Below are 24703 nucleotides of genomic sequence, written 5' to 3'. Positions count from 1 at the left end.
CAGTCTGAGTGGTAGCTGGTTCATACTTAGGTGTGGAAGGGCATATCATTCAGATGGTAGGTGATGTATTTCGTCTTTGTCAGGACATCTCGAAGGAAGAGGTGAATGTCTCTTGTTATTTTTTAAAAAAAACATCTAACACAAGGTATAGTTGGAAGTTTCCAAGTACTACCTAGAGTGTCGCCCTCTGAGTCACACCCTGCACACACGGCTGCCAACTCAGCAGCCTTTTAAGCCTCCCCCCGATGTTGAATCTACTCAAATTGGGGATGCCATAAACATGTTACAGTCTATGTGTGCCCCTATTCATTTTCTCTCCTTCACATTGTATTATGTCACGATCACTATCTAGGCTGTCAGCTAGACTTATCTCTTGTTGTCTTATCTCTGATTCTTTGTATTACATCACGATCACTATCAAAGCCGTCGCTAGATGACTCATCTCTTATCTCTGACTCATCTCTTATCTCTGACTCGTCTCTTATCTCTGACTCATTCTGACTCACCAATACCTGCCCTAAAGCAGTTACCATTCACTATATAAACCTGTCTTGTACATTGTATTTCTTTACTTTAATCTTACTAGGTTTTACCTGGAACTTCCTTCACTTAAGATCTCCAATCTTAAGTCGTCTGAAACTGATTCAAGTCAAGGACACTCTCCTTGCCTTGTCTTACGAACTCTTGTATACGCAAGAGTCTTGACTCAACCTTAGCGGAATACTCTTATCGAGTAGCTATTGTCGGAACTATCCTAGTTCGTAACAAAAGATTAAAGTACCCTTCGAACCTCTCCACCACGAGAGGCCCAGATTGCTGATTAGCAAAGACGACCACTTGGGTCAGAAAGTATTGGTGGGAACGCGATCCTAACAAACCCGATTCCCCAGAAGAGTATCACGAGGCCGCCGGTCCGGATACAGAAGATAACAGAAAGAGACACACACCATCCCCTGTAGAAGAACCAGACGACAGAGAGAGACGCACACCATCCCCTGTAACCACAGAACCAGATAATCAATCCTCGACTTCATCTGATGAATTCCCAGTAGAACAACCACCCCGAAACCTAACAGCCAACTCCAGCTTCAGAATGTCAACCAATACCTCCTCCGAACTGAAAGCAGGTGTGCCTACACACTACAATGGAAGCCCTGACCAGGCTCTCAGATGGTTATACTCGGTGAAAGCATACTTCACCATTAACGCTTCAATCTACAACTCCGATGAAAAGAAAGTTGTTACCGTGCTCGCCTACATGACTGAAGGCAGCGCAGGAGGATGGGCTACAACATTTTACGCGGAAGCCAACTCCAACCCTATCCCGAAGTATGGAACCTTCACCGACTTCAAGAAGAACTTCAAAGAAGCATTCGCTCCGGCCAATGCTAAGATAGTCGCCTTGAACAAGTTAAGAACCCTGAAACAAGGAAATGATCTAATGTCCTATATTGCTGAATTCAAGACACTAGCATCGCTAGCCAGCATCAAGGAATCCCAGGTCTTGATTTCATTCTTCAATGACGGCTTGAAAGGAGGACTCATAAACTCCATATGCCAGATGGAAACCATTCCCGATTCTTTCGACAAATACGTAACCTTGGCCATCCAGTTAGATAGCAATTGGCAATGAGGTGTAGCCATGCACAACAATCGCCGTAACATCACCAAACCATCCGGACAGCGCTATGTACTGAGACCATCCTTCAATCGGAACCATGATCCAAACACTATGGAGGTAGATCGCCTAAACGAAGAAGAACGCAATGAATACTTCAAGAAAGGAAAGTGTTTCACATGTGGGCAAGTCGGGCACATCGCCCGCAAGCGCCCTGACAAGAAGAAAGGAAAGACCCCAGTACGTCGCAAAGAAGTAGAAAGCGATGAAGAAGAAGAAGAAGCAGAAGTCCGTCGTCTTAACAAGGATTTTTGATATGGGAGACTGGATCAATGTCAGTATCTTCTGATGTACCTATAAGGCTTGTACGAAAAGTTGGAGAACGTAAGGAACTTCGCGTTCCAATTTCCCTCATCTCGAAAACTCGTCTGAAAACCGTTGAAACAACCGCAGTCATTAACTCCGGAGCAGCTGGAACCTTTATTTCTGAAGACTTCATCAAACAACACCGAATTCGAACCCACCTCCTTAGTAAACCCTTCAAGGTTACTACCACTGACGGAAGCTATTCCAAAAGCGGAGCAATACGCAGATATTGTGTTCTTACCGTCAAGATAGATGGACGATCCATGATCGGAAAATTTAATGTCACACACCTCGGGAAAAGAGATCAAATCCTCCTCGGAATTCCCTGGCTATGTGCTATGAACCCCATCATCAATTGGGCAGCAGAGACACTTATCCTTTCACGCACTGAGAAAAGTGATCAAGTAGAAGAAGAAGTCGATAAAGAGAGAAAGAGGAATGGTCTTTCACCCCTGTTCCGACAAGAACCTATCGATTGAACCTGGAAGCAATCCAAGCTTAGCAAAGTGGAACCAGCTATTGAAACCCCCGTCGTTTATCCAAAAGCGACTGTTGAAGAAATTATTGATGAAGAAGCATCACCCGTTCTTCCTATCCCCGATCTACTCCCCATCCCTGATGATGATGATGAATCCTTTGATACTAAGGAAGACATCTGGACACAAGAGAACTTTGCCGCACCAGTGCGAGAAGTCTCTATGTACAATCTAGATGACGACGAATTCTTGGTAGAATATTCCTCTGACGCATCGGAACTCCGGGTAATTTTGAACACCACTATGGACATACCACTGACCTCTGACGGAACCAGTCACTCGGAACAGAAACCCACGGTTTAAACCCCTGCCACGGCCTACCAAATATGCGAAAGTCAGTAACAAAGCTCAGCAGTTCGCTCTAGCTGCAGGCTTAGAACAAAAGAAGAAAACTTTCGAAGAACTTGTACCCTCTTATCTACACGACTTTGCCAACATCTTCGCTAAAGACAGTCTTAACCAACTACCCCCCTGAACGACCCGGTATTGACCACCATATCGAAATGAAACCCAGATTCATTCCCAAGACGTCGAAAATTTATCCCCTCTCCATTGCTGAATGAACCGCTGTCAAAGCATTCATTGATGAAAACGTAAAGAAAGGTTTTATCTCGGAATCTAAGTCGCCACAAGCCAGCAGTTTCTTCTTTGTAGGAAAGAAGAGCGGAGATCTACGACCCTGCCAAGATTATCTATACATCAATGATTGGACGATCAAGAATGCTTATCTGCTACCACTTCCCTTATCTCTTGTCACGCGGTTACACAGAGCAAAGTATTTCACCAAGATGGATGTTCGCTCCGGTTACAACAATATCCGTATTCGCCCCGACGACAGATGGAAGGCCACATTCACCATGGAATTTGGACTGTATGAACCAAATGTCATGTTCTTTGGACTTTGCAATTTTCCGGCCACGTTCCAAGCCTATATGAATCGCACGTTCCAGCAAGAGATTAACGAAGGATGGTTGGTAATCTATATGGATGACATCCTCATCTTCTCAAACGACCTTGATGAACACCATGATAGTACCCGTCGCATATTGATCAGAATTCGCGAAGAAAAGCTTTTCTTGAAACTGGAGAAATGTACCTTTGATGCACAAGAGGTCGAATATCTTGGTATGATCATTCGCCCAGGATGTGTCGCTATGGATGTTGCCAAAACCAATGGAATCCGTGATTGGCCAACCCCATCTACCGTCAAAGAAACCAGATCGTTCCTTGGCTTCTGTAATTTCTATCGAAACTTCATTCCTCACTATTCCGATATCGCACGACCCCTTATCGACCTTACAAAGAAGGATAATGTATTCCTTTGGTCCACACCCTGTCAAGACGTGTTTACGACACTTAAAGAGTGTTTTCTGAAACAACCAGTCCTCCGTAACCCTGATCTGTCATGACAGTTTGCAATCACCACCGATGCTTCCCTTGTTGCAACTGGCGCCGTTCTACTGCAAACTGATGAAAACGGCGTATATCACCCATGCGGATATCTTTCCCAATCCTTGAACCCTGCAGAATGCAACTACCAGATCTTCGATTGGGAACTCCTTGCTGTTATCCGCGCACTCCAGGAATGGCGTCACTACCTAGAAGGAAGTCCACACCCGGTTATCATATTCACCAATCATAAGAACCTCCTCTATTTCCGTACCGCACAGAAGTTAACCCGTCGTCAAGCTAGATGGCAACTTCTTCTTTCATGCTACAATATTGAACTCCATCATGTACCAGGAACCAAACTCGCCACACCAGATGCCCTATCTCGACGACCTGATCATGTGCCAGATACCACCAATAATGAAGATATGACACTCCTTCCCGATTCCATGTTCGTCCGACTTCTCGACCAAGAGCTCATGACCACTCTTGCGAACCCTGACCCTGATGACACTGACCCTATCTTCCAAGCCGCCTCTGACGCTTTGAACGGCCTTTGTCTTCCTCCCATGAAATCGGCTCTCTCTGATTGGACGATTAAAGACAACATCTTATTCTATAAAGATCGTGCCTACGTCCGACCAGCTGGACGACACTCTATTTTAGAACGAACTCATGCTCACGCCACAGCAGGACATCCCAGCCGTTCTAAAACCGAAGAACTGGTTAAACATGACTTTTGGTGGCCCTCCATGGGAACTTATATCTGGAAATATGTCGAGGGTTGCACCCTTTGTCAGCAAATGAAATCCGATACCCATCCTACCACCCCCCCGCTTGTTCCCATCCCTTCTTCAGTCTCTACTCCCTTTGCCCAAGTCTCCGTCGACCTCATTACAGACTTACCGCCATGCAACGGTTTTGATTCTATCATGGTCATGGTAGACCATGGTCTTACAAAGGGGGTAATTCTCATTCCTTGTACGAAAACCATCACCTCAGAAGGCTTAGCAAAGAAGTTTTTCAAATATGTCTACCGCCGCTTTGGACTCCACGAGAAGGTGATCTCAGATCGAGGACTGCAGTTTATATCCAAATTCTCTAAAGCCCTCGCTAAGCTTTTGAAATATGACATCGCCGCTTCCACCGCTTATCATCCACAGACGGACGGTCAAACCGAACGTCTAAATCAAGAACTAGAAACCTACCTCCGAATCTATTGCCGCAATAACCCAGAAGAATGGGTCAAACATCTCCCTATGTCTGAATTCATCCATAACCACTGAAAACACGACTCTCGCAATGCATCCCCATTCTTCCTTATGATGGGATACAAGCCACAGGCTCTCCCTCATGTGCTCCCCAACTCCACTGTCCCAGCCGCAGAAGAACAGCTCCACCTTCTTCAGAAAATACGCGAAGAAGCTATCTCTTGTCATAACCTTGCAATGCAATGAATGGCCGCACGATCGTACGGAAAGAAGTACCAACCATGGAAAATTGGAGATAAGGTTTGGTTATCGGGAAAGAACCTCATCACGCAACTATCCTCACGAAAACTTGCCCTGAAACGATACAGACCTTTTACCGTGAAAGCCGTACTCTCCCCTATCACATTCACACTCCAACTTCCAGCACAATGGAAAGTTCACCCCACGTTCCATGCTTCTGAACTATCATCCTATCATGAAACCAAAATCCACGGTCCGAATTTCCACGATCCACCACCTGACGTCATAGATAACGAAGAAGAATATGAAGTTGAAGCGATCCTATCGCACAAAGGCACGGGTAAACAAAGATGCTATCTCGTATCTTGGAAAGGGTATGCCTCGGCTAGCAACGAATGGATCCCAGAAGAGAACCTAGGCAACACCTCGACTATCCTCACTACTTATAAGAAAACCCATCGATTATAAGAACCTCATCGAAATCATGCCTTCTTCAATCGAACGACTTCAACTCCTCCTCTTACATGTCCAAGAAATCTCTGCTGCTATGACCACTGCCGCTCAAAACATCTCCTCTCCAGTATCTTCTCCGACATTCTCCACTACCACACTAACCGACGAATTGGTTAATTCCAACCATTTTGATATCCTTGACGATATAGAAACCAACACCTTGTTTGAGTCCACTCTCACCTCTGAGCAATACGCCATCGATATAGATCGTCTTCTCGCTGAACGAGGAGCTCTATCTAGCGCACTTCTCATTAACATCATCCGCACCGCCAATCTCGTTGGTCGCACTGCCGGACTCATCAATGACCCCCGTCATCAGACCATCTTCCGCCACCTTCACATACGTATTCACAATACTGCAGTGCATCTCATGCCTGCTACTACTAAAGAGATTATTCGAGAGGCTATCCACGTCGTCACCGAACGAATTGCACTTCACCCAGTCGCTAGACCCCCATCCCCCCATATCGCAATTCCCATTCCACCGCTGGTCGAGGTATCAACTCCTGTTGAGCATACAACTAGCATTCTCGTTCCTCCTGCTGTACCTGTCGTACCAACTCCTATTACACCTACCCCAACAACTACCACAATCCGCAGATACCCTACCCTCCAACTGTTCAAGGTCAAACGAGAACATTCCGTATCCCCTACCACCCGAAACCGAGCCATGCGCTCCAAGACCCCATCCCCACCACCACAGTCATCCTCTGTCACCATCGTGAAAACTGAACCCACCGATAACTTCCTTTGTCGTAATTGTGGTCTTATGGGCCATCGTCACAAGAACTGTCCTACATACTATTGTCGAGTATGTCAGCAACTTAGCGCCAGGACACCTATCAGTCTTTTGTAAAGATCTCAAAGGAGAACCGGTGATACCCTTGGTCTGGACGGACAAGGGCTTCTACGAGGCCCTTTCTAGATGGGAAGCTGATAAAGACACTGAAACAGAGCAAATATCCGTCGAAGAAGACTGAGAAGCTCTTCTCCCAATGTGCGGGAGACAACGACAACTATGATGCTTACTATAACCTGGATTGTTGAAATCGGTGACTTCAATGGTAAAAATGGGATAATGTTACAGTCTACGTGCGCCCCTATTCATTTTCTCTCCTTTACATTGTATTATGTCACGATCACTATCTAGGCTGTCGCTAGACTTATCTCTTGTTGTCTTATCTCTGATTCTTTGTATTACATCACGATCACTATCAAAGCCGTCGTTAGATGACTCATCTCTTATCTCTGACTCGTCTCTTATCTCTGACTCATTCTGACTCACCAATACCTGCCCTAAAGCAGTTACCATTCACTATATAAACCTGTCTTGTACATTGTATTTCTTTACTTTAATCTTACTAGGTTTTACCTGGAACTTCCTTCACTTAAGATCTCCAATCTTAAGTCGTCTGAAACTGATTCAAGTCAAGGACACTCTCCTTGCCTTGTCTTACGAACTCTTGTATACGCAAGAGTCTTGACTCAACCTTAGCGGAATACTCTTATCGAGTAGCTATTGTCGGAACTATCCTAGTTCGTAACAAAACATGCTTATAGGGAAGCACATGGGAAAATCTGGCATCATGCAGTGGCTCTCCGAGGGAGGGAACTATCTGTGGTTCTGGGACGGATCGTTGAACATCCCAGTTCCCATTAAATTGTACAGCGGATCCCCAACCTCCAGACACTGCAGTATATGCAAGACAGGGGTTATGACGTCAAGCCTGGAGATGTTGTGAGAGTCGCTCGTGGGCCAGAGTATCCGATGAAAGGGGTCGTGCGAAGCATTGACTTTCCGAACGCCCGCTTGACCTTACTTTCTGAGATTGACCACTCACTAGTCAGTACTAATTCTCTTCGACTTATGCATGTCTAACTTATGACAGATTAATGTTCCCATTGGATTCGTGATTAAAGTACACAACACCAACTTGGATTCTTTCAAAAAGGACATAGGGCAAGAAATTTTTGTTATAGGAGGTGACCGTAAGGGCTATCGAGCCACGCTATACAGTTTCAACTCCAAGGATTGCACCATTGCCCTGCATGGGCAGCAACGCACCAAGATCCAACTCAAGGACGTTGTTACCAGGTAAGCGACACGCACATGTTTGCATGATTTAATTTCATAGATAATTAGGTACAGAATGAGGCTGAATGGTGCCATGCTCGAGGGAGCCGACATGTTATCTTTCTGCGAGATGCGGAGAAGGTTGTACTTGGCCCTGCAACCTCAAAGTGTCACCCCCCTCCTGAAAAGGTTCCCTCAAGCTCCACAGCTTCCATTGTAGATCTGCCATCATCTGTGTAGACCACCTGGACCACCAGCTCCGAGGATATTGACACAGCCAGTAACCCTTCATCCAGCCTCAATCCCTCACAGGCTGCTAAACCCGACCCCTGGACTGTCAATATCAACGACATGCTTGATGCTGGAACGGAGAAACCCAAAGAGAGTCAGTTCTTCAACAGAATTATCATAGGAATCCCACTTATTTGATTCTAGGCCCACTAGCATGGTTGATGAACAAGGAATTTTCTTCCAAGTTCACTACATATCACATGATGTTGAAAGTCTCGCCCTCCTTCTTGGGAGGCAGGCTACACAATCAATTTGTGTCAATGGCTTGTCCTGACCCCTTCCTCGGTGTGAATGGACCCGCCCCCAAGGGTTATATCGCAGTATCCTGCTCATCAAATGGTGCAGGTGCTGCGATTCAGCACTATCATATACCTGCCACAGATCTGAGCCCAGCCTCCCCACGCAAAAAAAAAACCAACAGTGTATCGTTCTGGACGGAATTCATCGCGGTTCTATCTGTAATGTAGCTAAGTGTTACCTCAAGAAGAACACTGTGGATATCGCAATTACTCCATCGACATTTATCAATTTGCGTTTTGATCAGATTTGTCTTGTAGAGCAGTCACGCATGACTATGTAATACATACCATTTACTCTCTGTACTACACTGTGCCATTGCCATAATAATATGCCCTTATGAACGCACGATGAATGCCCGCTGAATGCACAGCCAGTGCCTGTGTTATATTCCCACACATGAAACTTCACATTTTCTCTCTCACATTTCAACGCAAGAAAAATTTGGGATTTACTGGCATCGGAAAATACTCATCATTATATTATATTTTGCACAACATTTTTTTATGTTCCAAAGTTTGTATTTACCTTTTCTGCAAATTTGTCATATTCATTTGGTCAATTTCCGGGCTGAAAACCTCAAATATTCATGTACATTTAGACAGGACTTAAAATGTTTGTCAAAATGCGTCACTTTGCATTGCCATCTCACTGTTCATCCAAATTTTTTGTTGTTCTTAAGTCGAAATTAGATGTGAAAATCCTTCATTTACCAATCCCATTTTCATTCAAATCCTGCATAGTGCAAAACTCCCAAACCGCCAGTGTGTGATCTGGAAAGGGGTGCGTTTGACGTGTGGAGTTCGAAATGGCTTGCGTTTCACGGCGGCTCCTCGGCACACAAGGTTTAGAACGGTTTGGAATGCATATCTGGAATTCTAAATGCTGCGGGAAGTCACCCATTGATTATAGTCGCTACAGTAATTTACAATCATAATTACTGTTAGCTAGACGTGATAATACAGATTTTGTTTTGCCGAGCCTCGGCTCAATCTCCATCAATGAAAAACATAAGCATTTGTACAATTAAGGTATGGTCCCGCCATGTACGTGAACACGACCTGATCTATACCTAATCCAACGCACAAAAACTTTTTGAGCATCTCCACACTCAGATGCATCTTCACAAACCAAGGAGGGAGGTACAGCCCGTCATGATGCGATCCGAAATAAATAAAAGCCTCCTTACTGAGATTCTGACTGCAGAACTCAAACCCTTCAATCCACACTCAATCTCAACTAGTACACTTTGTGTTTGAAAATCTGAAACAGTATCACGCCCCTTCACCAGGAATTTGACCTTCCAGTCGTCAGTGTCTTTGCGCTATAACTTTTTACCCGACTCACCGTCGTCTCGCAACGACCTCGGCAAGGAGGGGTAACGATCATGCTCGCTTTAGTCGATGAAAACATGCAAAGCCTTTACAAGGACTTCTTCCCGGTGGTTTGGAAGTAGTAAGTACACCTACTTTTTGACTGACCGATGTCAGGTGGAGCCTTAATATTCGATAGGTCCACGGCATCTTGACATGCACAGCTCGGGAGATCTTGTTCAAAAAATGCAATATTTCAAACACAAAGATAAATCCCCATAAAAACGGTACAACTGTCAACCCTTGTGAAATACATGACAGACAAGCAACTAAGTGAGTTGGTGGATGCTACGAAAGCAGAGTGAACATTTAGATGCAGACCTTACAGAACAGATATTTATGCGCTCCCGATGTCGCATTCCTCAATCAAGCATGGCTGATCGTGTAACGTCCGGTGACCCCGTCGCGCTTCAGGTTCCAAACCGTATTCTCGGCAAGCACAGAGAGGTCCTGCTTCCAGATTACAGGGGTTTCAATGGCACCTCGTATAATTGAGGTCTCTTGATAGTCTGACGTGATGTAGACACGCAGGATCGGAGTGAACTGTGCCGTAACATGACTGCCATCTCTGCATTTTGTAATGTGAGTGCTCTGTTTCAAAGGAGAAATAGAGGAAAGATGACATACCCGACCTCGTCGAAGTAGAGTGCAGGCGTGGGCATGAAGTCCCCTTTGTTAAGAAAGCCTAGAAGTAGACGATATACTCGGGTGAAAGAGCAGACGATAATGGTCACAAACCGACTGCGATATCTTGAATGGCCCCAGTGTTGTTCAAGGCCTGCACGAAGCCAGAGGATCCCTGCTGAGGGGACTACACGAGATATTGGTCGGTGGTGGGATAAATATCTACGAAAGCCAGACTTACAGAGAAACTAAAGACATCGTTGGCCTCGGTAAGGGTTGTTTTCTGGCCGACCTGCATCATGACTTGCGTTGGTGCTGGGATTTACAAAGTAGATGAGAACCGCTCACGTTGACCTTGACGCTGGTTCCAGCGCTGATGAAGTTCCCATCCGTGAGCTGGGCTTTGGCGAAAGCAAGCCTATGTAACAATAAATAAGCGACTTTCATGACTATCGTTCTCGTCGATCATCTTACTGGTTCGTATAGGTAGCTTGAGCCCTGTATGCACCTGGAAAAAGGGGTCATATGTAAGTTGGTAACTTGGCAGCAAAAGAATAGGAACACCCACCCGACTTCCCGAACTTGCTGACCCTGAAAAATTACAAGGTTTGAAATAGTCACGAGCAAAAGTAAGCGCACTTACTTCCAAACTACCGGGAAGCGGTCCTTGTAAAGGCTTTGCATGTTTTCATCGACCAAAGCGAGCATGATCGACACCTCCTTGCCGAGGTCGTTGCTGCGAGACGATGGTGAGTCAGGTGAAAAGTTGTGCAGGGCGATAGCATAAAGACACTCACGACTGGAAGGTCAAATGCCTGGTGAAGGGGGGTGACATTATTTCAGATATTTAAAAGCAAAGTGCACTAGTTGAGATGAGTAAGAACTCGAGTTCTGCAGTCAGAGTCCCAGCAAGGAGGCTTTTATATGTTTCGGATCGCACACACTGTACCTCATTTCTTTGTTTGCGATTTATCCAGCTTCTCCTACAAGACGGTGCACATGATTGCGCTTGACTTGTTAGACAACCGGCTTCACCATGAACCCATTCCCCGGGCCGCGGCGTTGCACGCTCCGAAGGTTAGCTGTCGTTGATATTCCAGTTTCATGGCGAGCCTATCTTTCGTATCTTTCTTTAATAATGTCACAAGTGGACAAGCGTGAGTGCATGAGTCTGTTCCAACGGATGTTGGCGCCATCTCTGACGGCTTAAGAACACACCACGACATCACCAAAAGTCCAAAATCCTGATACTGTGTGATTAGTTCTCTCTGGTCACACGATTCGGTAGCTCACACATGATAAGCATAGATCACCGTTCCCATGTATGTCTGAAGGAACTTGGGAGAAGCCGTTCCAGGTTGCTGAGAAGGATGTTGAACATGACTCTGGAACACGGGCCAGACACCAGAATTGATTTAATGAGTAGAGACATGTGTATTGCGCGGATCATGGAACGTTGTGTACAAGCCTTCGGGGGAATGAATCAAATAAATGCAATGACTGGTCAAAGGGATCGGGGAGCTGCTATGGCTGACTCATCAGACTGTACGAAAATGAATATTGATTTTATTCATGTGATTTTTACATGCATGTCAAAGATATATCTATATCATGATCGACATCATTAAATGACAACGTGCGATACAGTTCATACCCCATGATGTCTCGGAACTGCAGAGTACCGGATTTGCTGTGTCGGACGTGTTCCAGAAATAACTGTTTAATGACTTTAGATATTGAGCCGGTGTTATCGGTATCGTAGCGGCGGTGATCTGCCAGTCCCCGACACCATGTTTATTCCTTACTTTCCTATCGAGTGAACACAAGAGAGCAGCTGCAACCATAGTTATGATGAAACTCATTCGCAATCAATGTGGCTCTCATTCTCAGAAGTTTAGTTGCAAGATGACAGAGGGGATGTTCATCATGATCGAGTGCAGTTGAGAGATTGTACAGACCCTCGGCGAGTCGGCCAGAGCAAAGGGGACACAAATGAGCTTACATAATAAAAATAATCGGGCAGGGCGGGGACAGGCCGATAACACCGTCTCTATATTTAAAGTCATCAAACGGTTACTATTTCTGGAACAGCCTGTCAATGTCTGTCAAAGCAGATCCGCTACTGAACTGTATCGCACATTCTTATGTAATGACGTCGATCATATGTTTTTGTCGTGCATGATTTGTTTTTGACATGTATGATATGTTTTGACATGCATATGTGTAAGATCACATCAACAAAATTGATATTCATTTTCGTTGGTCATGTAGTACGAAACAGCTTATTAAATTCACACGTCTGATGGGTCAGCTATAGCAGCAGCCCGTCGTCAGTCCCCGACCCCCTTGACCAGTCATTGCCTTTATTTCATTCATTCCCTTGAAGGCTTATACCCAGCATTCCATGATCTGTGCAATACATATTAATATGTCTCTACTCCGAGTCATTTCTGGTGTCCGGCCGGTGTTCCAGAGTTATGTTCGACACCCTTCTCGGAAACCTGCGGAACGGCTTCTCCCAAGTTCCTTCAGACATACATGGGAACGGTGATCTATGCTTATCATGTGTGAGCTACCGAATCGTGTGACCAGAGAGACCTAATCAGACAGTATCAGGTTTTTGGACTTTTGGTGATGTCGTGGTGTGTTCTTAAGCCGTCAGAGATGGCGCCAACATCCGTTGGAACAGACTCATGCACTCACGCCTGTCCACTTGTGACATTATTAAAGAAAGATATGAAAGATAGGCTCGCCATGAAACTGGAATATCAACGACAGCTAACCTTCTGGGCGCGCAACGCCGCGGCCCGGGGAATGGGTTCGTGGAGAAGCTGGTTATCTAGCAAGTCAAGGGCCGTCATGTGCTACCGCCTTCAATAGATCAGAAGGATACATAGGTACGAATACTTGGGGTCTCCAGCGGCAGGTACCGAGGCATGAAGGAGACGCTGGCTAAATCGCAAACAAAGGAATGAGATACAGCCTGTACGATCTAAAACATATAAAAGCCTCCTTACTGGGACTCTGACTGCAGAACTCGAGTTTTTCAATCCACACTCATCTCAACTAGTGCACTTTACTTTAAAAAACTGAAACAATGTCACCCTTCACTAGGCATTTGACCTTCCAGTCGTGAGTGTCTTTATGCTATCGCCCTGCACAACTTTTCACTTGACTCGCCATCGTCTCGCAGCAACGACCTCGGCAAGGAGGTGACAATCATGTTCGCTTTGGTTGACGACAACATGAAAAGCCTTTACAAGGACCGCTTCCCGGTAGTTTGGAAGTAAGTGCGCCTACTTTTGCCCGTGACAATTTCAAACCTTGCAATTTGTCAGGGTCAGCAAGTTCGGGAAGTCGGGTGGGTGTTCCTATTCTTTTGCTTCCAAGTTGCTAACTTACATATGACCCTCTTTCAAGGCGCATACAGGGCTCAAGCTACCTACACGAACCAGTAAGATGATCCACGAGAACGATAGTCATAAAAGTCGCTTATTTATTGTTACACAGGCTTGCTTTCTCCAAAGCCCAGGTCACGCATTGGAACTTCATCAGCGCTGGAACCAGCGTCAAGGTCAACGTGAGCGGTTCTCATCTACTTTGTAAATCCTAGCGCCAACGCAAGTTACATGATGCAGGTCGGCCAGAAAACAACCCTTACCGAGGCCGACGATGTCTTTAGTTTCTCTGTAAGTCTGGCTTTCGTAGATATTTATCCCACCACCGACCAATATCTCGTGTAGTCCCCTCAGCAGGGATCCTCCGGCTTTGTGCAGGCCTTGAACAACACTGGGGTCATTCAAGATATCGCAGTTGGTTTGTGACCATCATCATCTACTCTTCTTTCACCTGAGTGTATCGTCAGGCTTTCTTAACAAAGGAGACTTGATGCCCACGCCTGCACTCTACTTCGACGATGTTGGGTATGTTATCTTTCCTCTATTCTCCTTCAGAGCGCTCACGTTACAAAATGCAGAGATGGCAGTCATGTTACGGCACAGTTCACTCCGATCCTGCGTGTCTATATCACGTCGGACTATCAAGAGACCGCAATTATACGAAGTGCCATCGAAACCCCTGTAATTTGGTCGCAGGACCTCTCTGGGCTCGCCGAGCACACGAATTGGAACCTCACGCGCGACGGGGTCACTGGACGTTACAAGATTGTCCGAGCCTCTTGATTAAGGAATGCGACATCGGCACGCCTAAATATCTGTTCTGTGAGCTCTACATTTCAATGTTCACTCTGCTTTCATAGCTCCACCAAAGGCCGCTTTCTTTTTGTAAGGTTGCTTGCCTGTCATGTTTTCTGCAACAGTTGAGAGGTGTACCGTTTTGTATGGGGCTTTACCTTTATGTTTCAAATCCAATCACCAAGGAAAATCTGCTTCAGAAATCAAGCTAATCTCTGCACAAGATCCTGTAGGGATAATATCAATACGTTAAGTCTGATAAATATCACAACCGTATTGCATTAACGATGTTTGTTATCCTGTTCGTAATGCATTCGAATAGACTAACGATGTCCCTCATAGACATTAAGCCTATCTGCATATTACTAGTGTCTGTCACTTACTTATTGATGCTAGTAGATCTCTCTGAAGGGAATTGGCGTCCTGTATCGAAGCTGAGCCGGATCAGTTGGCTGCACGAGTGGAATCGCACTCACCTTTCGTGCAGGGTGATACTGAGACGAAAAACTTGGAGTACCGGAAATGAGTAGATCAAGTCTCGCCATCGTGTGTGAGGCGCAGCGATGATGTAGACTGAGAGTAGCAAATGCGAAAAATTGAAAAACCCACCGTGGCTATTCATTCAACTCTACTTCTTTCACCCGTGCATGGCTCTCACATTAATATCAGGTATAATTGATATGTTCAGTCACTCGCACGCAGCCAACTGAGTCTGAAAGAATTGCCAGGGATGCCGACTTAACGTTCATTGGACAAAAAACTGTAAGGAGGTAGCGCGGAGCGACGAATGGACGCTGGAGGGTAATAATTATCGAAGGCGGGCGAGACTTCTTGGTCCCTTGCAGATCTTGCCATTTAGGTTTGTCGGGCTCGTCCAGGGCAGTGAGACACGCGGCTGATGATCACACGTTCACTTGTCAAGTAATAACCCCTGTCTACGGCTGCTACCTGCTGGTAATTAACTTTGCAGCATACGAAAGAGGACCTTGCGACACAACTCCGCATGTCGTTCATCAACTACAATCTCAAAATCACACATGACGCCGTAGGCATCGACTGATCGCTGTCAGGTGAAGCATTGATGTTCAATAGGTCAAGAGTTTCACAAGCCAACATCTTCACAAGCACAGCTCGGGAGATCCAAGATTTTATTTAACAAAATGCAATTCCAAACGCATAGGTAAAGCCTCGTAAATATGGTACATCTCTCGACTCTTGCAAAATATATGACAGACAAGCAACTAACTGAGGCCATTGGTAGATGCTATGAAAGCAGAGTGAACATTGAGATCCGGACCTCACAAAAGAAATGTTTAGGCGCACCGATGTAGCATTCCTTGATCAAGCTTGAACGACCGTGTAACATCCAGTGGCCGTGTCGTGCTTGAGGTTCCAAGTTGTGTTCTCGGAAAGCGCAGCGAGATCCTGTGTCCAGATTGCAGGGGTGTCGATGGCGCCTCACAAGATTGCGGTCTCTTGATAGTCCGACGTGATGTAGACATGCAGGATCGGAGTGAACTGGGCCTTGACAATACTCTCATCTCTGCATTGTGTGCTGTGAGTGCTCTGAAGGAGAAACAGAGAAAAGAGATGACATACCCAACTTCGTTGAAGTAGAGTGCGGGCATGGGCATCAAGTCTCCTTTGTTCAGAAAGCCTGGAGGTGGATGATACGCTCAGCTCAAAGATCAGCAGATGATGATGGTCACAAACCGATTGTGAGATCTTGAACTGCTCCAGTCTTGTTCACAGCCTGCAGGATACCAGAGGTTCCCGCCTGAGGGGGCTAGATATATTCGTCGGTGGTCAAGATAAATATCAATGGCAGCCAGACTCACAGAGAAATGATAGACATCGTTGGCCTGGGTCAGAGTTGTTTTCTCACTGTCCTGCATCATGGCTTGTGTCGGTACTAGCAATCGCAGAGTGGATAAGAGTCACTCACATTGATCTTGATGCAGGTTCCAGCGCTGATAATGTTCCCATTCACGACCTGGGCTTTGGAGAAAGCAAGTCTGTATAATAAATAAGCAACTTTCATGACTACGGTTTGTGTAGATCGTCTTACTGGTTCGTGTAGGTCGCCTGAGCCCTGTATGCACCTGGAAAGAGAGGTCACATGCAAGTTGGCAACTCGGGAGAAAAATAATAGGAACACCCACCCATCTTCCCAAATGTGCTGACCCTGAAAAATTGCAAGGTTTGAAACCGCCAAGGCAAAAGTAGGCGCACTTACTTCCAGACTATTGGGAAGAAGTCCTTGTAGAGGCCTTTCAGGTCGCCGTTAATCAAAGCGAGCATGATCGTCACCTCCTTGCTGAGGTCATTGCTGCAAGACAACGGTGAGTCAGTCATGCAAATTGATAGCGCAAAGACACTCACGACTGGAAGGTCAAATTCCTGATGAAGGGGCATGAAATTGTTTCAGATTGTCAAACAAAAGTGTACTTGTTGAGATTGAGATTGAATGTGGATAGAAGAGCTTGAGTTCTGCGGTTAGAGTCTCAGCAAGGAGGCTTTTATATGTTTCGGATCGCATAGGCTGTACCTCCTTCGTCAGGTTGCAAATTAGCCAGCATCTCCTTTGTGCCAAGGTACCTGCCGTGGAGACTAAGTATATGCATCCTTCTGATATTCAAGGTGGTAGCACATGATGGCCATGTCGTGACTAGCTAGACAGCCAGCTTCTTCATGAATCCGATTCCCTGGGCGTTGCACGCTCGGAAGTTGTTGGCATTCCCGTTCCAGGGTGCACCTGTCCTTTGTATCTTCCTATTGTGTTCCTTTCATAAGGTTACAGATGGACGGAGATCGTTACTGAGATTTAAACTGCACACTAAAGCAAAGACATTGAGATTGAATCAGCAGGCCTATACTTGTAGGGAGTTGAGTCACAATTACGGTTGCAAGTAGGTATAAGCAAACAGAAGCCAAGGGCCATGGTGCATTTTGTGATGGGCGACTGCAATATCTTTTTGCTGTAGTACATAAATAGTACTGGCCCCACCGGTTCTGGAGTGAATCAACTGTCACAGTCAAGGTTCAGTCAAACGAGCTGCAAGAGGTTGAACCTGCTTCGACATAATCTTGGGATGTGAACTTCGCCAATTGCTGATCCACTGATGGGCTGCGCACATTGCAGGTTGCAGGAACATTCTGATCATTCAAGGTGCTTCGCCCGCTCAACCAGTTCTAGAGCAACGTCACATAAGGCGCACCACTGGATAAAATTAAACAAATAATTATGGAGCGAAAATTAAAGTCACCCATCTTTGATTGGTCCCTGCTCAGTCTCGCGGGGACGTAGACTATTAGCCAGCATGAATATAGGAAGCATTGGCCAGAGAATTTCGAATCGCTGAAACTCGTTTCCATGGGCTTGCAAATATTTCTTTGGTTGGATGATCTTCTCGTATGTCAAGCCATCAACACTGATGAGTAACAGCTGTTTCTGGAACTCCTTGACTGACTGGCCAATTTGCCCCGAAAGTCCACAAGGACATCATTTGACTCCGTGGTCAGTTTTGTTCTTGCTGCTGGTTGCGAGCAGGTGGGTTTTGTTGGGTCGAATTGGAAGCCAGTACTTGGCACCATGTATGCGGAAGAGTATTGAGATGTGTTCCTGGTATGACAAGAGCTCTGGAACATATTTCATGAGCACCTGAAGCCAGTGCAGTGAGCACAGTATCGAGGTGAGACTGGTTGATGGCATCAAGAAAATCTTCCACTTTAGCAGTCATCCGCTTGTTCTCGTCCAAGAGACAGCTCTTGGCGGATGTATCAAAAGCAAGAACATCAGTATCCTCCAGTTCAATGTATGTACTGGCAAGACCAACATTCATGATTGTTCGAGCAACCAATGCGAGAGTACACGAAAAGATCATACAGGTTGCTTCGAGAAGCGCCATTGCAAGGGGCTGTTCCTTGCGAAGTGTCTGTTCAATTTTGGTCAAAGTCATGCTCCCAATGTCATCCCAGTCTGAGGAAGTGGTAGGAAATTGCTGGTACTACAGGCCTAGAGTATGTTTCAGGTGTAGACGGTATTAGAAATTGAAGGGAACTACTCTGTTGGTTGATGCGAGCGCTCTTTGTTAGTGCAGTGATACAGTCGGCCATTATCGATGATGATTAATTGAGACAGTGTCGACGTGTCTGGCACGCGCCGACATGCAATTTGCAATAGTTGTTGCCGGCATGATTTGTTGCATACCAAATAAGGTAATCAAATCTCTTTTGAACATGACCATTGACCACGTCCTCGATGCTACCCTTCCCAGCGCCGCTACAATAAGCTTGTATTCAAATCATAATACAGTATCAATAGTGCCAACGAAAGCAGACCATATAATCAAGAAAGAACGACTGTCTTCCTTCTATATGGTCTGACTAGCGAGACTTGAGGAAATTGGCTCCTTGCTAGGTATGCCCTCTCGTGATTTTTTCTTCAAGGCCTCTTCTCACTCAAATCCATCATCTCACTAGGCACTCTTAAATTTGCGCGCCCACCCGTATTTTACTCCCTACCCTAGCATTGTATGATACTATATGTATCAAGGTCGACTTGGAGTTTGGAGTCCGAATCAATGGGGTGCTTTTAATATTTATACTGGCTAATAGTCTGCATCCTCACGAGACCGAGTAAGGCCAATTAAAAATGGGTGATTTTCCTTTTCACCCCACAATTATTTATCTAATTTTGTCCAGTGGTGCCCCTTGAATTTGATGTTGCTTTAGAACTGGCTGAGCAGGCAAAGTGCCTTGAACAATCAGAACGTTCCTGCAACCTGCAATGTGCGCATCCCATCAGTGGATCAATGATCAGCAAGTTTATGCGCCGGTCAAAGCAGGTTCAGCCTCTTGCGGCTTGTTTGACTGAACTTTGACTTTGACAGTTGATTCACCCCAGAACAGGCGAGGTCAGTACTATTTATGTGGTATAGCAAAAAGATATTGCAATCACCCATTGCGAAATGCACCATGGCCCATGGGCTCCTGCTTGTGTGTACCTACTTGCGACCGTAACCGTGACCAAACTCCTTATAAGCATAAGACCGCTGATTCAATCCCAATGTTGTTTGCCTTAGCAGGCAGTTCAAATCTCAGTACTTATCCCCGTCCATCTGTGACATTATGAAAGGAGCACAATAGGAAGATACAATGGACAGGTGCGCCCTGGAATGGGGATGCCAATAACTTCTGAGCATGCAATGCCCAGGGAATCGGTCTGTGAAGAAGCCGGCTGTCTAGCAAGTCAAGGGTCATCATGTACTGCCGCCTTGTAGATCAGAAGGACGCATACATCCGAATACTCAGGGTCTCCAGCGGCAGGTACTTCGGCACGAAGGAGACGCTGGCTAATTTGCAAACCAAGGAAGGAGGTACAGCCTATGCGATTCAAAACATATAAAAGCCTCCTTGCTGAGACTCTAACTGCAGAACTCAAGCTCTTCAATCCACATTCAATCTCAATCTCAACCAGTACACTTTTGTTTGACAATCTGAAACAATGTCACATCCCTTCATCAGGAATTTGACCTTCCAGTCGTGAGTGTCTTTGCACTATCACTTTGCATGACTTTGTCACCTGACTCACCGTCGTCTCGCAGCAACAACCTCGGCAAAGAGGCAATGATCATACTCGCTTTGATTAACGGCGACCTGAAAGGCCTCTATGAGGACTTCTTCCCGATAGTTTGGAAGTAAGTGCGCCTACTTTTGCCTTGACAGTTTCAAACCTTGCAATTTTTCAGGGTCAGCACATTTGGGAAGACAGGCGGGTGTTCCTATTATTTTTCTCCCGAGTTGCCAACTTGCATGTGATCCCTCTTTCCAGGTGCATACAGGGCTCAAGCGACCTACACAAACCAGTAAGATGGTCAACGAGAACAATAGTCATGAAAGTCGCTTATTTATTGTATAGACTTGCTTTCTCCAAGGCCCAGGTCGTGAATGGGAACGTCATCAGTGCTGGAACCTGCGTCAAGATCAATGTGAGCGACCTTTATCCACTCTGCGATTGCTAGCACCAATGCAAGCAATGATGCAGGACAGCGAGAAAACAACTCTGACCCAGGCCAACGATGTCTATCATTTCTCTGTAAGTCTGGCTTCCATTGGTATGTTTCTCGACCACTGACGAATATATTGTGTAGCCCCCTCAGGCTGAAACCTCTGGTGTCTTGCAGGCCTTGAACAAGACTGGAGCGGTTCAAGATCTCGCAATCGGTTTGTGACCATCATCATCTGCTGATCTTTGAGCTGAGCGTATCATCCACCTCCAGGCTTTCTGAACAAAGGAGACTTGATGCCCATGCCCGCGCTCTACTTCAATGAAGTTGGGTATGTCATCTCTTTTCTCTGTTTCTCCTTCAGAGCACTCACAGCACACAACACAGAGATGAGAGTAGTGTCAAGGCTCAGTTCACTCCGATCCTGTGTGTCTACATCACATTGGACTATCGAGAGACGGCAATCTTGCAAGGCGCCATCAACACCCCTGCAATCTGGACACAGGATCTCGCTGTGCTTTCCGAGAACATGACTTGGAACCTCAAGCGCGACACGGCCACTGGACGTTACACAGTTGTCCAAGCTTGATCAAGGAATGCGACATCGGTGCACCTAAATGTTTCTTCTGTGAGGTCCAGATCTCGATGTTCACTCTGCTTTGATAGCATCCACCAATGGCTTCAGTTAGTTGCTTGTCTATTATGTACATATTTCACAAGAGTCGAGAGTTGTACCATTTTTATGAGGCTTTACCTATGTGTTTGAAATCTTGCATTTTGTTGAACAAGATCTTACATCTCCTGAACTGTGCATGTGAAGATGTTGGCTTTGTGAAGCTGTTGACTTATCAAACATTGATGCTCCACCTGACAGCGGTTAGTCACGATGCATACAGTGTTGTGCATGATTTTCAGATTGCAATTGTTGAACAACGGGGTGCCTAACTATGTGTTCTGTGAGGTCTGCATCTCAATGTTCTCTCTGTTTTCATAGAATTTTTGTTCAAACCAGTGGCCTCACTTAGTTGCTTGTCTTTTATAAGTTGACCCGTCTCCATATAGTTTGCAAGAGTTGTATCATTTTTATGGGACTTTATCCGTGCGTTTGAAATCTTGTGCTAGATCATCGGAGCTCTCGGGCCATGCTGTGGCATGTCAAGATGTTAGCTGTGTGAAACTGTCGACTCGTACTTAGACCTGTCGAACATTGATGCGACTCACGTTCCACTTGACAGTGGTTGGTTGGTTAGTCACGATGCATACAGCGTCATTTCAAGATTGCAGTTGTCGAACAACGCGCGTCTGAAAATTTCTGCTGCCTAAGTTAATTACTAAGTTAGCAGTAGACAGGGGCTATTACTTACCCCATTTGACAAGTGAACGTTTGAACGTGTGATCATCAGCCGCGTGTCTCAACTACGTATAGCCTCGACGAGCCTGACAAAGCAAGATCTACGAAATCAGGCCGTTTGCTCATTGTTGATATTGAAAGAAGGTGTCGAGCTGAAGTTCTTCTCTAGTCTACCGTGCATCTCATTCCGATTGATTGCAGGCGCGATGATGGAAACGGAGTCCATTTCTGGTACGGCTTTGGTACCGGTAATCGGGAGCGCCTTCCACAAGCACTTCTCCTCTCCAGATGCCGATGTCATACTCGGTGCCAAAGATCATACCCTGTTCCGCATCCACTCATGGACGCTCAAGACCACATCGGGATGGTTTCGATCCCTCTTTTCCATGCCTCAACGAAACCCTCCTTCGAATCTCCCCGAGACCATCAATCTAGACGAGGACTCACACACGCTAGAGAGTCTGCTACTTATGATCTGCGGTCTGCCGATCAATCCACTCACATCGTATGACGAGGTCGATACATTATTATTCGCTGCGGAAAAATACGAAATGCCAGGGCCTGTCTCGGTCATACGCGTGCTTATCATGACGCCCCCGCTCTTAGACCAACCCCTGCGTCTCTATGCAGCTGCAACACGCTGTGGATGGGAAGAAGAGGCCAAACGTGCATCCGCGCAATCGCTCGCTCTGAACATTTACGCACCGGAACATCAACCCATCCTCCGAAAATTACGCACGGGCGCGGTGCTTGACCTGATAAACTTGCATCGAGATCGACGGGAGGGCATTCGGAAACAACTTAATGAGCAGCCGTTCGTGACTGGAAGCACGATGGCATCTTGCCCGCGGTGCAGATGGAGGATTGATCATCATACGTGGAGAGAGCTCAAGTACAGAGTGGTGATGGAGATGGACGTACGGCCGCTAGGAGACACGGTCGTTGATGTGGGATTGACGGAATGGCCTGAGGCGATCGCGTGTTGGGATGCCAAGTGCCCCAACAACGACTGCACGTGTGTGTTGTACGACAAGGTCGAGACTTTGCGTCTGATTCGGGACTGTATTGACAGCCTTCCTAAGACAACATGAAACGTAGTACGTAGCGCACCGTTGGACATAATATCATGATAGATAGGTTAGTCGAGCAACTATTTATATAGCTAGCTATATTTTGATCAAGGATATAACGAAACAACAACAATTTTGGCCAAATTGGAAATTACCCTCATTCGAAATGCTCGTCTACCATCGACTCTCCCATTATGCAAGTGCAAGTCTTGCAAGGGTAGCTGCACGATGCCTGAACTCCTCTGCTACGCTGTCGGAGGGCAGTAGCAGCACACAACCCGACTCCATTTTCGCTACCAAAGAATCTCCCTGGGACCATATATTGAGCGACTCAATCAATGACATGCCACCTGTCCTCCCCTCCCCAGTCCGCAATCCCTTACGGGCTGGTGGCGTAGAAACCTCTGGACCCACCCGCGCACGCAGACAAGCAATGACCGCGCGCGAAATCAGTGCCTTCGATGAAATGTTCAACATGATCTTCGACGCGGTCTCAGAGCAAAAGAACCCTTCTGCCAAACTCTCCTCCTCAAAACAAGACGACCCACTAGCTGTTTTGGGCGGAATCGGGCGCAAGCCATTCGGGCAAGCCCCAGTGTCAGATTTATTCGGCAAACTCAGACGACACTCAAAACGGTTGAAATGGACGACGGAAGCGGATGAAGAATTTGATAAGAAGAAGGAGGAAATGGAGCTTTGTGATACGGATCAGCAGCTACTTGAATGGGCTATGCGCGAGGTGTTCGGGCAGTCTCAGAAATACGAGGAACGTGCGCGAAATGCTATTGCTAAAGCCGAAGAACAGGATACTCCAGGCCTCACCCCAAGCTCGAACGCGAGCGCGAGCGCCAATGCACCACCACAACTTGGTTCTACGCACCTTGAACTCCAACACCCGACATATCCCTACCTCATCGCGCACCTTGTGCGTTCTTTCCGTGACAAATACCGTGACCCCCACCTCGCTCTCTCTATCTTCGACTACGCGCGGCACCTAAGCATCCCAAGCTACGTATTCGGGTGCACCACTCCCGCATACAACGAGCTGATAGAAACCCGCTGGTCGTGTTTCCGCGACCTCAGAGGCGTACACGACGCCCTCGAAGAGATGAGGGTCAACGGGGTCGAGCCCGATGGCAGAACCAAGAAACTCGTCGAGACACTAAGGCGCGAAGTAGGGGCACGCACGGTTTGGGAGGAGGAATCTGTGTTTGGGGGTGGGGAGGTTGTTGGGATGTTGTCTAAGATCGAGCAGCTTGCTATTAAGGAGCCGAGAAGGAAACGGGGGAAAGGATCAGGCCGGAAAGGGCCAGCTTTTGATGCGTGGAAGGGGGATGCGCTTAAGGAGGACGTGGAGGACGGGTATGAGTTCGGCCAGTGGGGTTCTCGCAAGGCGCAGCCAAACCGTCGGGAACGAGACTCGGAACGGACAGCTCTCACAGGGCTAGATGATTTGCTGGATGGCAAGGTACCAGGTGAAGACCAGCTGGAATTCAAATAGCGTATTAACCTATTCATTTTTGTCGTAATTAACTAAAGAGAGGGAGGA

General features: G+C 46.4%; 7 protein-coding genes across 7 annotated transcripts; 5 read left to right on the top strand and 2 right to left on the bottom strand.

Annotated features, from left to right (window-relative positions):
* Window positions 1-7423: 7423 nt before the first annotated feature.
* Window positions 7424-8705, top strand: DFJ58DRAFT_843471 (uncharacterized protein; the record flags this gene model as incomplete). Its single annotated transcript, XM_041392977.1, has 6 exons — window positions 7424-7522; window positions 7543-7716; window positions 7763-7968; window positions 8023-8116; window positions 8188-8332; window positions 8383-8705. The coding sequence occupies 6 exons, from the start codon at window positions 7424-7426 to the stop codon at window positions 8703-8705; spliced, it is 1041 nt and encodes a 346-aa protein (XP_041241405.1).
* Window positions 8706-10274: 1569 nt separating this feature from the next.
* DFJ58DRAFT_843470 (uncharacterized protein) lies at window positions 10275-11367 on the bottom strand (the record flags this gene model as incomplete). The annotated part of the gene is made up of 9 exons (XM_041392976.1): window positions 10275-10476; window positions 10536-10593; window positions 10647-10719; window positions 10774-10824; window positions 10881-10950; window positions 11007-11040; window positions 11101-11123; window positions 11176-11268; window positions 11330-11367. The coding sequence occupies 9 exons, from the start codon at window positions 11365-11367 to the stop codon at window positions 10275-10277; spliced, it is 642 nt and encodes a 213-aa protein (XP_041241404.1).
* Window positions 11368-13629: 2262 nt separating this feature from the next.
* DFJ58DRAFT_915380 (uncharacterized protein) lies at window positions 13630-14801 on the top strand (the record flags this gene model as incomplete). The annotated part of the gene is made up of 9 exons (XM_041395437.1): window positions 13630-13664; window positions 13726-13818; window positions 13871-13893; window positions 13953-13986; window positions 14043-14112; window positions 14171-14221; window positions 14276-14348; window positions 14398-14455; window positions 14509-14801. The coding sequence occupies 9 exons, from the start codon at window positions 13630-13632 to the stop codon at window positions 14711-14713; spliced, it is 642 nt and encodes a 213-aa protein (XP_041241403.1). The 3' UTR covers window positions 14714-14801.
* Window positions 14802-16183: 1382 nt separating this feature from the next.
* On the bottom strand, window positions 16184-18567 carry DFJ58DRAFT_730517 (uncharacterized protein; the record flags this gene model as incomplete). Its single annotated transcript, XM_041385909.1, has 10 exons — window positions 16184-16268; window positions 16325-16382; window positions 16439-16511; window positions 16564-16614; window positions 16671-16740; window positions 16794-16827; window positions 16888-16910; window positions 16962-17054; window positions 17108-17125; window positions 18317-18567. The coding sequence occupies 10 exons, from the start codon at window positions 18565-18567 to the stop codon at window positions 16184-16186; spliced, it is 756 nt and encodes a 251-aa protein (XP_041241402.1).
* Window positions 18568-20231: 1664 nt separating this feature from the next.
* On the top strand, window positions 20232-21322 carry DFJ58DRAFT_730516 (uncharacterized protein; the record flags this gene model as incomplete). The annotated part of the gene is made up of 9 exons (XM_041385908.1): window positions 20232-20269; window positions 20332-20424; window positions 20476-20504; window positions 20559-20592; window positions 20646-20715; window positions 20772-20822; window positions 20878-20950; window positions 21007-21064; window positions 21121-21322. The coding sequence occupies 9 exons, from the start codon at window positions 20232-20234 to the stop codon at window positions 21320-21322; spliced, it is 648 nt and encodes a 215-aa protein (XP_041241401.1).
* A 971-nt stretch (window positions 21323-22293) lies between these two features.
* On the top strand, window positions 22294-23175 carry DFJ58DRAFT_730515 (uncharacterized protein; the record flags this gene model as incomplete). Its single annotated transcript, XM_041385907.1, has 1 exon — window positions 22294-23175. The coding sequence occupies one exon, from the start codon at window positions 22294-22296 to the stop codon at window positions 23173-23175; it is 882 nt and encodes a 293-aa protein (XP_041241400.1).
* Window positions 22974-24683, top strand: DFJ58DRAFT_497402 (uncharacterized protein). The gene is made up of 2 exons (XM_041380692.1): window positions 22974-23118; window positions 23167-24683. Exon 2 carries the CDS (start codon window positions 23321-23323, stop codon window positions 24653-24655), a length of 1335 nt encoding a protein of 444 aa, XP_041241399.1. The 5' UTR covers window positions 22974-23118; window positions 23167-23320; the 3' UTR covers window positions 24656-24683.
* The last annotated feature ends 20 nt before the right edge of the window (window positions 24684-24703 follow it).

This window comes from Suillus subalutaceus (assembly GCF_016647625.1).
Source record: "Suillus subalutaceus strain FC151 chromosome Unknown DFJ58scaffold_90, whole genome shotgun sequence".
NCBI classification, from domain to species: domain Eukaryota; kingdom Fungi; phylum Basidiomycota; class Agaricomycetes; order Boletales; family Suillaceae; genus Suillus; species Suillus subalutaceus.
This window is presented reverse-complemented; position numbering and strand designations above follow the sequence as displayed.

What these genes read in the sequence shown, in the direction of transcription:
- DFJ58DRAFT_497402 (XM_041380692.1), top strand. Translation starts at nt 23,321, where the DNA reads ATGCTCGTCTACCATCGACTCTCCCATTATGCAAGTGCAAGTCTTGCA.